The following is a 16,450-nucleotide window of genomic DNA, read 5'->3' as shown; positions in this document are numbered from 1 at the left end:
GAACTAAGGAGCAAGGATTTCTGATGGCTCTATAACTTTATAGCTGTCCCAGCACTTTAGAAAATCCTCTATGGCCTATTTACCAAGAAGTCAAAATGGTTTGCACTGCATCCTGATTTCTCATGTAGCACCTAGAGTGCTCCACTCCTTTAACAAAACACTGACTTAGGAATTTGTATTGCGTTAAGTGTACTTTAGGAATTCAAGGCATGGATCTAATTTCTTGGCATTATTCTGAGATTCAAAAAGTTACAGCAAGCAACATGTAAGGATGCAAACATTCCAGAGCACATAATCACCTTAACTGACATAGAAAAAGGAAGATGATTTATCTCAACAGAAGGATCTCTTGGGACAACAACTTGTGTAATATGTTTTCCCCTTGCCTGTGTGTTGTTCTTCACCCTTTGTTTGCTACAATGAAGCTCTGTGAAGACTAGATGAAGTTCTTCTGAGGACATTCAGGGCTCATCTACACCAAGCAGGATATTCCACTATGAAAGCGGTATATAAAGGGCAGGAGCCACATTACTGCTTTATAGTGGTATTGAAGTACTATACAGCTTTCATGCCATTTTCAGTGTTATATCCTGCTTGGTGTAGACGTGTCATAGGCCCCAACCGTTGTCAGTGCACCTCAGTACCACTATAAAGCAGTAGTGTAGATCCTGCAGTGCACTTCAATACCACTTTAAAGTAGTAGTGTGGCTCCTGCCATTTATAAACCACTTTCATACCGGTTTCATAGTGGAATATACTGCTTGGTGTAGACGAGGCCATAGTCTCCACAGACTGCACTCCAGATATTCAGCTTGTGCAGTGGTCCTCCATCCTCATGCTCTGTAATAAGGGCAATTCGAAGGAGTGGGTGCACAATTGTTGCTATGTCATATAATCAACACCACTACACACCCATCCCGGGGCTTTCCGAGCATTTAGACACCCCCTGTGTTGCAGTATTTAAGTTAAGCATTTAGTTTGTCCCTCATAGTTCCAGCTATATTGTTGATAGGTACTTATAGCTTTTGGGGAAATTGGGCTACTTTTCGGACAAGCAACTTTTAGGATAGACAAAGGATCATAGATTTATTCTATTTATTCTAAAAAGTGATTTAGAATAAATAGTTGTCATATACAGGCATTTTTAGGACAAGTATTTTGGAAACAAGCACAATGTATTGCTTCATATTTTGCTGTAAATTCAAAATATGTGTTTCTTACTAATTAATTCCTGATACAAGGTCTGTATTATATTAAGTAGAAGCTATTTTTTAATCAAATTCTTGGAATTTAATCACTAGGAAATAGATTCAATATTGCCTGGTTTAGTTTGGTAGAGTTGGAATTTGCAAGTCATTATATAACAGGAAGCAGTTTCCAAATAACTTTGTATTTCCACAAGCATAAAATATTGCTTTTCTGAGATAATCTGGATCTACTGGGCAGAAGGTAATCTGGATCTACTGGTAGATCTTGGAAAATCTGCAAACTATGAGGCCTTAGCTAGACCTAAGGTTTATCTTGGGATTGGCCCAGGGTCATCCCTGTTCATGTAAATGACATGTATCCCGGGAGCAGGCAGGGATGACCCCGGGATAAACCTTAGGTCTAGCTAAGGCCTGAGTTTCATTCAGGTTCTGGTACTGAAAACAAATTCCTTTGTTCATTCAGTAGATGCTCAAATGCACCCTGTGCTTTAATTTTAAGTGGATGTCTTTTGCACCTGGCTGTGGTTGGTGGATCTTAGGAGTTCTTATTGTTGTGAGGATAGAATGGAGAGGAGGAGGATTATGTATACCGCCTTGGGTTCCTTGGAGGAAAAAAGGCGGGATATAAATGCAATAATAAATAAATAAATAAATGACAAAACACATATAAAAAGTAGACCCGACAATCCTGAAGTGTGCTTATCCCTGCTCTAGTGTTAAGCCGCCTGGAGTGTCATTTTTCTTGGTAGAAAGGCAGAGTACAAATCTAGCCAATAAATAAGTAGGCACCATCCACTGCTTACTCAGACTTCAATCCGTCTGAACCAAAGAAGAGGTAAAGTCCAATAAGCGCTTTTTAGACCTGCGTGAAACCTTAATCTAAAGATCTCTCAGAACTGCATGCAGCCAACCCACTTAGAAGAGTCCACCCAGCTACTTGTCTCCCCTTGCTTTGCTGGTAATTTTGGCGCGGGAAAGAAGGCACTAAAGAAGTTGCTGGCGGTACGTTTGCCGCACTCTCCCATTCATCGCGGCTCTCCCTCGACAGCACGCAAGCCAACGAGGCGTCCATCCAGCCCCCTCCACGGCCGCCGCGTTCTCTCCAGCTGTTTGGTTTGTGCGACAAATCTCTCTCGGTGTTTCTCATTCTTTCCCCCAATCGGGAGCGGCCCGCCCGAGCTGGCCCAATGAGGGGCGCCACCGGGCTTCCGGCTAGCCAATGAGAGGGCCGCTGTGGGGGCGGCCGCTGGAGGAGATGGTCTCTTTCGCCTGCCGAAGTGGAAGGCGAAGGCGGGGGTGGCGCGCGCGCGCGCGCGCGCACACACACACACACACACACACACACACACACACACACACACTCTCACGCTCGCTCGCTCGGTTTCTGTCCCGTTCTCTTTTTCTCTGTCTGTTCGTGCGCTGCGCTCGGTTGTGTCAGTGCTGTTCTGCACTTGCAACAGTGAGAGCCGCCGCCGCCGCCGCCGCCGCCGCAGCAGCACGCCCGACCCAAGCAGCGGGTGCCACGGAGCTGGCCCCTTTCTCTTTCTCTCAGCAGAGCTGAGGTGCAGGGCTGCAGCATGGCGGTGGAAGAAGAGGGGCTCCGGGTGTTCCAAAGCGTCAGGATTAAAATAGGTACGGGGGAAGAAAGGCGGGAGAGTAACAATGGGAGCGGAGAGGAGGGCGCTTTCTTCCATGTTGACCGGGGACTTTTCACTCCACAGCCCCGCGGGATGGCGAAGAGGGCGGTGGGGAGGGGGAAGAAGAGGAGGAGGAGGAGGGGATTTGCTTTAGCGTCTTTCCTCAGCACGAAAAGCGCTGCAAGCTTCTCGGTCTCCTTCCCTCCGAAGTGCTCGCCGAAGACAGGACCAGGGGTCGCCGGGCTGGGGCGAACGGGGGCGTCCCGTGGCCCATTTCAGCTGTTCGGGCTCTTCCTTGCCTAAACGGCACTGGCCGCTGTGCCTTGCCCTTGCTTCTTCGCTTGCACTCGGTCCGTCCCCAAAGGAAATGACAGACGCGGCATGCCTCTAGTACTTAATGGAGTGGAGAGAAATGCCTAAGCGTCTCTGTGTGGAGCGGGCCAGTGTAGTCCGAAAGAATGCACGGCCGGGACAGAGTGAGTGGGTGGGTGGGGCGCATGGAGAGTTGAAAAGATGCTAGCAAAGAAGAGGCAGACAAGGATGCTCTAAACAAGGAATGGCACAAACTGTCACTTGTCAACTTGTGTGGAAACTGTTTCGGTTGTAAAGATGAAATTATGCAAGGGCTGCCTTGCTGGATCATCCCAGGATCTTTCTGGTCCAATGTTCTGTGACCAGCCAGAGGCTGTGGTGAGTGCTCTTGCTGAACACAGAAGCTCAAAAGCCTGCATTTCACTCTTAAGATCTGCAAGTTGCCATTTCATTAACACGTGGTGTGGGATTTCTAAGTTTGGCAGGGCCACACTCAAGTCTGCAGAAGATTCTTGTGTGTCAGTTGGTAGGCAATGAATTCAGTGCCATTTTCTCATCCCCTTTTCTCCATCTCTGCAACCATCTGAATATTACCTCTTCTTGGTAGGTTTCTTATTGTCACTCCTTGTGACTCCCCCCCCCCCATGGCTTTCCACTTCCATTTGACAGTATCTGCTTATTGTCATCCCACTGCTGCTTAGTGGTTTCCTGTTGGCATTCCTGCATCCCATAATGCTTTAGAGACCACCCATCTTCTTACCATTTCCTGTTGGCACAGTGCGGTCATCATGAAATGTCAGTTTTGGTTCCTCTTTGTCATCACTGCCATTCTTAAGCCTTAAATGCACTCTGCTGTGTCTTTTTACTAGAGACCCAGTGAAACTTCATTTACAGTGCAATCCTATGAGTTTCTACTTTGAAATAAGCCAGATTGAGTTCAGTTGGACTTACTACTGCGTACCTGTGTGTAGGATAGCAGCCACAATAGATTATATTTTGTGCCCTGTGGACATTCCACTGTTTTCAATCATTTAAAGAGGGCTCTTTTGTGCTCTGCCCTGAAATTTCTCTGCAAGTCTTTGATTTAGGACTTCTTTAGATTAGGGGGAAATTGCATTGCATTACTGGAGCTTTGCTTCTACTTCTCTTGCACAATTGTAATGGACTGCATTACATGGGCAGAGAGGGGCGACCACATCGTCTATAATTGAAAACTTCCCCACCTCATAACCTTGAATGGAACAGTGCCCTCTAGTGGGTGCTTTATAGTGCAACTTTGGCTACACACTAGGAAATCCTGCAATATTTCAGAAGAATTGGGATATCCAGGTTGTTGTTGTTGTTGTTGTTTTTAAAAAATAGGATTACTGGGGGAAGGTGCGGGAGATGTGCAGGAGGTTGACAATGTTATCAAAAGGACCTGCAAGTTTCTGTGAGTGGCCAGTCACGAGCATGCCTTATTGATACAGGCTGAGCAAAGGCAAAAGGCATTAATGTTGCCATGTTAAATAGAGGTAGTGGATTCTTGCCATTCATCTTGAGGAGAAACTAACTGGCTTGTATACCATCTTTGTTTCAATCACAACAAACTTTCTTCCTCCTCCTCTTGTTTTTTCTGTATTTCTCTGATCTAAATGTGTAAAGCGTGTCGTATGCCCATTGTTGGCCTCCCATGGTGCTGGTAGTAAAAGTGGCATGCAGTTGTGCAGATCCCCTAGAAGAGCTACATGGCTAATTAGATGAACTCATTGTGGGAATTGCTATTGTTCCTAGGCTGTGTACAAGATTATGGTTTTCCAGATGCATCAGGGCTACAATTGCATAGCCACCCCAGCCCCTAGCATATATAATGGCCCAGTTTGCACATAATGACAACCCAGGACAGTTTAAAGAAAATAAAACACCTGTGTTGTGAATAAGCCAGTGTGCTAGTTGATGCTGTTCAGTTGCTCCCACTTCACACTTCCTGCTAGCTGGAGTGGCTAAAGAAATGCTTTGTCCCTGGGTTGTTTAGCATGACACTCAATTCTGGAACTCTGACTTATTTGACCCTTGACAAGCCAGAGTGGGAACTCTGGTTCTCACGCTGGCTAGTTGTGGGAGAGAGAGAAATCATAGTTCTGGGTTTAGATGTCACAATAAATAACCCAGAGATGGAGCATCCAGTGACCTGGATTTTCCATAAAAATTTACAATGCAGATTAGATAATTTGCTTAGGGAAATTTTCAGTTTGCATTGGAAAAATGTCTGATGCCTTAGAGCAGGATTGGGCAACTTGTAGGCCAAAACATCTGGAGGGCAATAACTTCCATCATCTCTCACCATTGGCTAGAACTGATGGGAGTTGTGGTCCAAAACATCTGGAGGGCCACAACTTTCCCACCCATGCCCTTACATTGTTTAAATTTTAGGGGGGGGGGAACTAAAGGCACTGAGAACTGTTGTCAACCTAATAAATTTTAGCAATTGCAACCCAAAGAACTGTGTGTGAGATGCTGACAACCGCTGATCTGTTTCAACATAGTTCAGCTCTCTTCCACTGAGGTTGTTTAGGCACTTTCAATTTCACTGCCATTATTCATTGGTTCCCTTTCCCACTGAGATATACATGTATTTCAATAACTTAAGTGTATTCTCACATTAGTTGCTAAGGCTAAGCACCTGAAAAAACATTAATTGCATCTTTGAAACCTGCAAGCTTGCCTAATGTTATACCTGCAATTGGCATATATTTATTTCTACTAATAAACGTACGAAAAGGATTTTTTTCTGCAGAAAGGTTGAGCACTAGAAATTTTTCCATCACACATGCCTGGGAGCATCCCTGGGTTGTTTAGCCCCCTATCCTGGCAGGAGCAATCAAGCAGGAGTGACTGAGCATGCTGGATTGTTCATGACAATTTATGGTTTAAAAAAAACCCTGGGTTTTGCATGAACTCCCCCCCCCCCCAGTCCCATCCATGCTCTTTGGTCAAACTTTTGCAAATTCTTATAGAATCATAGAATAGTAGAGTTGGAAGGGGCCTAAAGGCCATCGAGTTCAACCCCCTGCTCAATGCAGGAATCCACCCTAAAGCATACCTGAGAGATGGTTGTCCAGCTGCCTCTTGAATGCCTCTAGTGTGGGAGAGCCCACAACCTCCCTAGGTAACTGATTCCATTGTCGTACTGCTCTAACAGTCAGGAAGTTTTTCCTGATGTCCAGCTGGAATCTGACTTCCTTTAACTTGAGCCTGTTATTCCATGTCCTGCAGTCTGGGATGATTGAGAAGAGATCCTGTCCCTCCTCTCTGTGACAACCTTTTAAGTATTTGAAGAGTTCTTAAGTGCTATGGCCCTGCTTGAGATGATCACAGCATGTGTATTCTATGGGTAATGACAGTTCTACAATACTAGCTTCATTTATTTGTTGGTTGAAATTCTTAGTCGCCACCGCCATTATCTTTTTGTTTTAAAGATTACAACAAAATGATTAAAACATTCAAGGTACCCTAATTAAAAAACCAAAGGCTACCACATGCCTTCAAATGCTTGAGAGGAGAAGAAAGTCTTGACCAGACACTGAAAAGATAATAATGTTAGTGCCAGATGGGATTCCCTTGAGAACAGGGAATCTGAAAAGGCTTTCTTTGGTGCCATCCTTCAAACCTTCCTCAGAGGAGGCAATTTGAGGAGGACCTCAGATGTTGATTGTAGTGTGCAGGTAGGTTTGTGCCAGGAGAGGTGTTCTGGGTAAGTCTCCCAAAAACTTACTGTACATAGGCAAGTTTTGAATTGAGTATGGTCACTTTTGTGCATGATATGCTAAGAACCTGAGAAAATGAACATAAAATGACTAGTAGTACTAATAGTAAAGATTTCCTGTATTCCAGGCTGTTAACGCTTCAGTCTGCTATTGACTATTCACAGCACGTAATTGCTGTGTGGCTATCATAGAAGCAGTTTAATTTGTTTGAAAGATATGCTATTATTTTGACTGTTGAATGACTTTCAGACCGCATCATTAGAAAGTAAGCAACAGATGTCACTGCTGTAGATTAAAACTCTCTCTGGTATTATTCTGACTGTACAGGGTTACAGGGCAAGTGCTATATCCTTAACAAACTAAATCCGGTGAGAGAACCCTTCTGCTTTTCCACTTACCATTATAAAAAAGCCTGTTATGTTGATGCTTGTAAAAGCAAATGCACACCCATCCTATAATGCAAATCTGGTTGGTAAATATTACCTCGGTATGAAAATGATGCTATAGCTTTTGGAAGAATACTTCTTAATCAGTGAACAGTTATATTGTTTTGTAAAAATGCCAGTATAATTTATTGGGAAAAAGGGTGTGATACTCTGTTTAACTCATGTCATTCAGAATGTTGATGTTGATTAGCCAGTATAATAATGCAAAATTTGCCTTCATCTTGATAAAATGTGAAAGCGCCCAGGTCAACTAAGAATGAGACCTGCCCTGTTTCATCAAAACAATGACCATCTTGCCTGATGTTTAGGGTTGTCATGTCTTAATCCAATGAATCCAAGTAGCACAATTAGCATATTATGTAAAACTGGGCATGGATAAATTAGCATATCTGATTTATGTTCTTCCAGTAGTGTTTATCTGCAGCAGGTGCAGTGGTGGGAGAGAGGTACTTAAAGAGTGCATACACGTGTGCATGCATACACGTACACCCGCTCACGTACATACAATCAGATGCAAACGGCTTCCGAAGCAGTTTGCAAAACAGAAGAAAACCAGGCAGACTATCAAAACACATAAATTAAAAATAAGAATTTAAAATCAAAAGGAACAGAGAGCTGAAAGCTTCAATCGTATATTAAAAACAATTAAAAGCCAAGCAGAATGAGAATATTTTCAATGCCCATCAAATCTCGCCTCAATAAAGAGCCTGTCTCACGTTCCCACCAACTAAGCCTCCTTTGGTGAAGAACATAGCAGCACTTCTGAGGATGATTTCATGCTATGGGCAAGTTAATATGGGAGATGGCAGTCTTTCAGATATCCTGGCCCTAAGCTCTTCAGGGCTTTTAAAAGTAAGCAGCAAGACTTTGGATTGGGCCTGGAAACAAATTGGAATCCAGTGCAGTTGACTGAGGCCACAGCTAGACCTCAGGTTTATCCTGGGATCATCCAGGGTTCGCCCCTGCCTGAGCACTGGATCCCCTGTGTGTCACCTAGATGAAAAGGTTTGACCCCTGGACGATCCAGGGATAAACCTTAGGTCTAGCTATGGCCATAGACTGGTGTAATGTGGTCTGAAAAGTATTCACCAGAGAGCAATCTGGCTGACATATTTTGTACCAACTACAGTTTATGAACATATTGACATTACAGAAGCAGGGGGAGGGGGAGTGCTACAAGATACATGTCTCCTCCAGCAAATTCTGAGAATGTACTAAGCCTTAGTACCTAATAAGATCACTTTGTGTGGATTTATATACACTTTAGCACAGTGTTTCCAACTTTACACCCTCCAGATGGTTTGAACTACACTTTCCAGAATACCTGACCATTGGCCATGATGAGAGTTGAAGCCCAAAACATCTGGAGGGCACCAGGCTACTTTAGCCATTCTTTCATATTTATAGTCAGAGGTTGTTTAAATATGGTAAATAGGTGGATTTTATCCTTCTTGATGCATGCTTATGAGTAGAATCAGAATGAATTTTGCGTCAATAATGGTGAGTACAGAACAGTTACGACTTGTCCTATTAGATCAGACCAAATATCTATTTACGTAGTCCCATACTTTGTTTTGAACAGTGTGGGCCAGACAGATGGTCCGAAAAAGCAATCAAGGAATGCATAAGGCCATCCAGAGTTTAGAGCAGCCTTTCTGAAACTCCAGGTGTGTTAGACCACAACTTCCTTATACATGGAGATCCCATAGCTTTAGCTGTCCTACCTAGCACCCATTTATAGATCTATTCTCCATCAATTTGTAACTTCTTTGTGTTTGAGCGTGATCATGAATTCCCTAAGTTACCAAAACATTGTATGAAGTACTTCTTGTATTTGCCTGTTTTGGGGCCTCCCCATGCCAGCAGTGTCTTCTAAATGTGTATTTTGTCTCCATTATACTTGTTTTGTTCATATTTTGAGTTGATCTGTATGATCGCTAGATCTTTCCTGTGTGATTATAGCTGCTTTTTAAGCATTTTCAGTTTATATGTAGTGACAGGATTGTTTCCGTCTATCATTTCACTCTTAATTACATTGAATTTCATCTGCTTTTCTCTTGACAGTGTACAATGAATTTGCATAGTTTTTTGGAGGTCCATAAGATAGCTTTGCTATTATTACCATGCTGAATAATTCAGTGTCACCTGAAAAAATAACTAGCACTGTTCTGTCAATAGGTAAAATAACTGATGATGTGGAACACAGTCCTATGAATGTTTATTTGGGAATAAGTGTCTTTGAGCTCAATAGGGCTTACTCTCCAGTTAGTGTGTTTAGGATTGCCCTTCAAGTTAAATAGCAGTGGTTCCACGCAATTTATACTTCTGATATGAACCATTCACACATTTGTGGCCTCTATATTCACAGGCTTTTCTACCTGATATGAAATAACTTAACTCAGCAGGAAGTCTCACTTGCTTGCACAGTATTTCCTTATTTCCTGTATCCTCTTGAAGCCCTCTCCCCTCATCTCAGGGCATTTCTGAGGGTATTTTCCTGCAGTAGGCAGCAGTGGGGAGTTCCACTTGTATAAGTGTCCTTGTATTGATGCTGCACTGGATACAACCTTACAGCACAAATTTACGCATCTCTACTGAGTTAAGCCAGACTGAGCCAATGAGCCAATTTTAGACACAATTATTTATTTATTTATTTAAAACATTTCTATCCCGCCCTATATCAATAAGATCTCAGGGCAGCATACAGATAAAAGCATACGGTATAAAACAGTAAATATACACAGCTAAAAACAAATTAAACCATAAACCAATTTAAAACAATATATAATTTAAAAGCAGTAAAACTATTAAAAGAGTTAAAACAATGTGCCTAGTGAATTCAACCATTAAAAGCTTTGTTAAAAAGCCATGTTTTCACTTGGCGCCAGAATAAAATCAGCATTGGCGCCAGTTGGGTCTCCAAGGGCAGGGCATTCCACAGTTGGGGTATCACAACAGAGAAAGCCCTCTCTCTTGTCCCATCATAGCGAATGTGTTGTGCTGGTGGGATGCGGAGAAGGGCTTCTCCAACAAATCTCAAGTCTTGGGCAGGCATATAGTACATTTGGGTAAGTGTGTATAGGATTGCAGCCTTGGCCTTTTGTATGTTTAATCAATCAACATTAAATAAGGCTTTCCATTAGTTGACCTGAGTTGGAATTTAAGCTGGACAAGTCTGTGATTTTTTTATACTCTTTGGGGAATGTAATTTGTCCTAATGTTTTGTTTTCTTCATGTGAAAAAGTATGGCCTTAAAAGTAGCCAGTGTCTGGATTAAGGACTGATTCACATGCTAGTACATCACTTGATAATTCATCAGTCATTGATTTATCACTGGAAGTTTCTTGCAGCTGATTGCTTTTTTTCAATGGGCAACAGTTCAAACAATGTGTTTTGAGATGATGTGTGATATGAAAGTTGTGTCTGGTCTGTAATGGTTTTACACATGTAGAGTCATTGCATGATGTCTCTGTCAGCAAATGATGAACTTGTCTTTATACTAATCCCCTTTGGAGAATCATTTACAGTTGTGTGTCTTTGATGCCCTACTCTCCTATGCCTGAACATGTTTTTGCTTGTGTATTGCTCACAGAAGATTTTGACATTATGCACTAGCACAGATTAGGTCCTACCTGTACTGTCAGGTAGGACCTCATCTGTTTGGTGCATAATAAGTGATGGACAGCTGGTGAAGCCATGTTCTTACTTGCTGGGGGATTTTAAAAAATGGCAGGTAAATAGAATGTGCTGAGAATAGGTACAGAACCTTGTTATCTTGGTGCAAAGTTAGAGTGCTTGTGGTCACTTGCATTCTGGAGCATAGGTATTGGAATCTCAATGTTCATTTCACAGATCTCTCTGATTTACAATAACACATTCTGAAGGTAACAAAGAGTGTGCCATTATAGATCTCATATTGGGGCAAGGTTTTAATTGTTTTACTGCTTTTAAATTATATATTGTTTTAACTTGGTTTATGGTTTAATTTGTTTTCTGCTGTGTATATTTACTGTTTTATACTATATGCTTTTATCTGTACGCTACCCTGAGATCTTAATGATATAGGGCGGGATATAAATGTTTTAAATAAATAAATAAATAAATAATAAGGTACGCTTCCGTAACTATTAGCAGGTGGAAATAACATAACAGATTTACTTTCCAACTATTGGCAGTTTTGTTCTCTGAAATTGAGTCAACTGTTCTTAATCTACCATGTTACTATTACAGCCATTAATTTCTGTAGTATTTCACTTCTGCTTTATATACTTTGGACTTCATTGAGAATGAGATAATCCCAAAGTTATAACTGAAGCATGTGTACATGGTGGTGAGAGTAGCTTGGAATATTGTGGTGAAACATTGTGGAAGTGCAAGCCTCTTATCATGCCTAAGCCATAGTACCTTAAATGAAAGTTGCTCACAAGGAATGTGGCAATTTAAGGCAAACAAAAAAGTTTAAGCATGTTATGCAACATCCTTTCGATGTTACAGTGGGAGATGTGACAAGAGGGCTTTGGCAGGATCTCCCTGAAACGCCTGAAGCTCTCTAAGCTCTGTTGAAATCCAAAGGGCTGACCTCCATGTGAAGATGGTGGATGTACTTTATTGACTGCTTTATGTGTCATTTGGGGCAAATGTAATGGCTCCTTGAGTGAAATGTAATGGTTCCAAAAAGTAGATACTATTATTCTCCCATTTTAAATATATATTAGAAAACTGGAAGTCCTTATTTCTAGCAACGAGTGTATCCTTAGTCATCTGCTTTGAAAAAAACCTTAGCAATTCAGCATACGGACTGAAAACAAAGAGCATTTCTTTTGTTAAAGATCCAAGTATGTTTTGGATGGATATGACTTCTTTTTACTTGCACTATATTTTAATCTGTCTCTGCAGGAAGATTTTTCTCTCCAATCCCTTGTATATAAACAAAACAAATGTGTCATGTAAGGCAAACAAACACTTCCTACGAGATTGCCACTTTGAGGAAGTGTGTGGCTCTGATGTTTCCATGAGTCAGTGTACCAAAACCTGGAAGGAAACAACATATGGCATGTGGCAAATGATTGGTTTGAAGAATTACTAAGAGCTTGGCAACATAGGTTATACTTTTTAACACATATAATTAGGCATTCCTTAATTGCTGTACTCTTTGTTGTAATTGCACATGTGTAGCATGTATTTGGAAGAGTTTTCTCAAGTCCTATAACTTTAAGCAGAGAACAGTAATTGGCTCTGCTCTTTGCATCTTGTGGGTGCCTTGAAATACTCTGTTCCAGGTAGTCAGTTTAGGCTACTCTGCCGAGCTTCAGTGGCCTTCATTTTATTAAGCATAAATTGTACTCTTGCCAAATTTGGCCAGTTGAAGTGATAGTGGTATCAATAAGCTTGGTAACTGATCAGTTGTTGGGGGCATGACAGGTCATTTGGGCTGGATAGTGGATCAGTGATGGCTATTTCAGACAAACAAACCTTTATGTAATGATTGCAGCCAGTGATCTCCAAACTTGTTCACCAGGGGGGCAACTATGAACTTAACTTTGGCATTTTTAAAAAAATAACAAATGTTTTGCATTAGTTTTAAAGTGATTGCTACTAAGTGGCTCAACAACAGGAGTTCTTACTGTGCAAGGGTGAGTATAGGACCAGGAGCCGTGGCAATGATTCTTAACCAGATGCATTGTGGAGGCTGAATTTGTATGAGATGCCAGCTCTTCCACCTCCTGATCCTTCAATTTGCTCTTCAGCCATCTGGTCAATCCTCTTCCTCCTGCCAATCATCCTGCCCACACCTCCCACCTGGCAAGTGTGCTCCCTCTAATCAACTGGCTGACAGCCCATCCACTCAGCATACTTTCTAGATTGCTTTGCTTTCCTGCTGGTAGGTGTCTGGTCATCCATCCAACCCAACTACTCAACCCTCTTGTGGGGAGGGGAGGCTAACACAGAGATGGGCAGGGTCTAGACTAGACTAAACTGATAGCAGTAGTGGAGGGAGCAGAGCAGAGGAGCAGCCTCCAGTGATCTGTAATGGAAGATTGCCTTGCCTGGGAAAGGTTAAGCATAATTCATAGTTTTATGATTCTATTTTGGAACTCTTCACCCCACAATGCAGCTCTTGAGATTGCAATTTGATGTAGTTCATAGGACAGAGGAGCTTCCTAACCATTTCTCCTTGCATTGTTAACCCCTACCACCCCGTTTCTTTTTTTAAAATCCCTGCTAGGGAAAAGGGGTGAGTGTGGGAGTGAGAGGGTTGGAAGCTGTGAGTTTAGGTTTGGTCCTTGACTTTTGTGTGTGTGTGTGTGTGTGTGAGTGAGAGAGAGAGAGAGAGAGAAGGAGAGAGAGAAAGATTGACTGTGTACATGTGTGAATTTGTAAATGTATAGAGAGAATTTTATACACGCATAATCTGTAGGGATTCATTCACCCTGATTAAAAAAAATCACAATGGCTGCTGAATGAAATTCATAAATAAGGCCTTTTGTATTTATTTATCAGTCTCTGGGCTCCCTTGCTATAAAAGATGATTTAAGAGTATTGTAAAGTATGTTTCTATTTCTCTTCCACTTCCTCCACCCCTGTCCCATGAAACTGGGCTCCAGTCAAGCCCTGCTGAACTGCTGCTTACAGTAAAATGCAAATAGGAACATTAACAGCAAAGGCAGCCTGGGAGGTACATGCAAGAAAGCAAAGTTGAACAGAGAGGCAAGGGAAAGCATAGCACTGGAATCTAAAAGTCAGTGTGGTATACTGGTTAAGACTAGAACTACAGACATGCAGATTCAAATCCCAACACAGCCAAAACACTCAACTTGGTGAGCGTCTTGGTTGTGTCATAGTATTTCAGGGCTGGTCTGTTAGCTGAAAAAGTTACAATACTGTATATAAACCTCACCTAACCTGGTGCCCTCAAGATGTGTTGGATTACAAGTTCCATCATGCTCAGAGAGCATGTCATGCAGGCTCTGGATGATAGGCATTGCAGCCCAACCAGCTGGAAGGCACCAGGTTAGGTAAGCCTGCTATGTCCCACTGAGTTACTTCTGGATAGAAAATGGTTGCTCTGTAGCCCCTCACTCAGCCCAGCCTACCTCACAAGATTGTTGTGAAGATAAAATAGGGAGGGAAGAGATGAAGGAAAGTTGGGTATAAATGTAATTTAATAACAGTAATGGTTGTCAATAATGACCAACCATAAACTGTGGTCCTGTGATTGGAGTTGCCATGTATAAATACAGCCATGTTGTTTTGGTGCCAAATTAATGAAGAACTGCGGGCTAGAAGCAGACTATGAGGGCCATGTTGCACATTATTTTGGTCAAACCTGGATTTGTCAACAGCTATTTAGGATATTTGTGCTTAGAAGTACTACAAATATCAATCACTTCAGTAGATGATAAAGAGTTTGCTCAGTCCTGAACTTCTCTTTTTTTGAATGTGCTGTGACTGTTCTTTCAGATGGCAAATGCATTTTGAACAATGAGGCACTTCTGTTAGATCTTCAGGTTTTCAAAATACAAATAGAGTGAGTTTGTCATTATTGTTTCCCCTACGTCTTGTGCCAATTTTGTTGCACTCTTTCATTGTCGGCGTCTGTAGAATCTAGGGAATCTTTCCATACTGAGAAGGGGGCAGGGAGCACGCAGGAGATAGCCCTGTAGGGATATGCCTGCTGGGAGGGAGGGGCTTGGAATCTAACTCCTGCTCTCTGGGGGAACCACAAGGAGGTTCCACATCCATGCTCTATTCTCTCAATAGCATCATTTTATTTTGTGCAGGTGGCTGGTCTGCAAAGACTGTGGTGCGTAATACAGTCCCTTTTCTTGTGTGTTGGTGTAGCTGCCAGTCTCCCATAACACGAGTAAAGGATCAAATCCTTTATTTGGTGCCTTGAATCAAATAAGGCTCCCTTGAGAACAAAACTTGCGTAGGTGGAGGATTCATTATGTAACTTGGCATGGCGGGTGTCTGTGTGCAGTAGCAAGTCAAAACCAAAATGCCAATAACATTGGCTCATACAGTGTTTCCAAACTGTGAGTGAGAGTAGGCAATTTAATTTGTTATGTTGTAATAATCCATGAACTCTTAAAGGGGGAGGGCAATACATCTTTAAAACGTACTACATACATCATTTCAATTTATAACATAGGAATACAGGAAACTGCTTTACACCATTGGGCCATCTGGCAGTAGCTCTCCGCAATTTCAGAACAATGTCTTTCCAATTCCAATCCCTACTGGAGATGCCAAGAACCTGGAACCTTCTGCATCCAAAGCATGTGCTATATATCTCCTATATATTTTTGTAAAGTCCAGCCCTGCTCTTCCCACTTGTATGGAGCTTATACGGTACAATGATGATATATGAATGTACAACACAGTGGCACAAGGTATGCAAAAGGCTTTATTACGTTGATCGAAAACGTTCCCAGTAGATCACTTTATCTGTGACTTGGAACATACATTTGAAACAATGCATTTTTGCAGTCTACAGATTAATAAGTGATTGGAAATTGGAGCACTTCATTGAACACTCAGAATTACATTAGGAATTTGAAGTGGTCAATGGAAGACATTTGTCAGCCCACTCCCAAAACCCACACTAACAGTGCAATCCAATACATATCCATTCAGAAGTAAGTCCATTTGAGTTTAAAGGGTCTTGCTGCTGGCAAGACGGTATATGACTTTTGACTCGTGTCTGGAATATGCAGTTTTGTATGGCTAAGTTAAGAATTCAAAACAGAATATTTGAAAATTATCTTATTTATTTATTTATTTATTACATTTTTATACCGCCCAATAGCCAAAGCTCTCTGGGTGGTTCACAAAAATTAAAGCCATGAAAAGCATAAAACAACCAACAGTTTAAAAACATGAATACAAAATACAATATAAAAAGCACAACCAGGATTAAAACCACATAGCAAAAATTGATATAGGTTAAAATATAGAATTAAAACAGAAAAGTTTAAATTTAAGTTAAATTAAGTGTTAAAATGCTGAGAAAATAAAAAGGTCTTCAGGTGGTGACGAAAGGAGTACACTGTAGGCGCCAAGCGAACCTCTCTGGGGAGCTCATTCCACAGCCGGGGTGC

At 41.8% G+C, this 16,450-nt stretch overlaps 1 protein-coding gene across 1 annotated transcript in view; it reads left to right on the top strand.

The window, feature by feature from the left end:
• The first annotated feature begins 2,623 nt into the window (after nucleotides 1–2,623).
• RASA3 (RAS p21 protein activator 3) overlaps nucleotides 2,624–16,450 on the top strand; it is a 154,933-nt gene continuing 141,106 nt past the window's right edge. The window contains exon 1 of the mRNA XM_063126183.1: nucleotides 2,624–2,840. Coding sequence (XP_062982253.1) covers nucleotides 2,786–2,840 — 55 coding nt within the window. The 5' untranslated portion in view covers nucleotides 2,624–2,785. The remainder of the gene's footprint in view (nucleotides 2,841–16,450) is intronic.

This window comes from Elgaria multicarinata, chromosome 5, assembly GCF_023053635.1.
Source record: "Elgaria multicarinata webbii isolate HBS135686 ecotype San Diego chromosome 5, rElgMul1.1.pri, whole genome shotgun sequence".
NCBI classification, from domain to species: Eukaryota; Metazoa; Chordata; class Lepidosauria; order Squamata; family Anguidae; genus Elgaria; species Elgaria multicarinata.
Note: the sequence above shows the minus strand (reverse complement) of the source record. Positions and strands in the feature narration are given on the sequence as shown.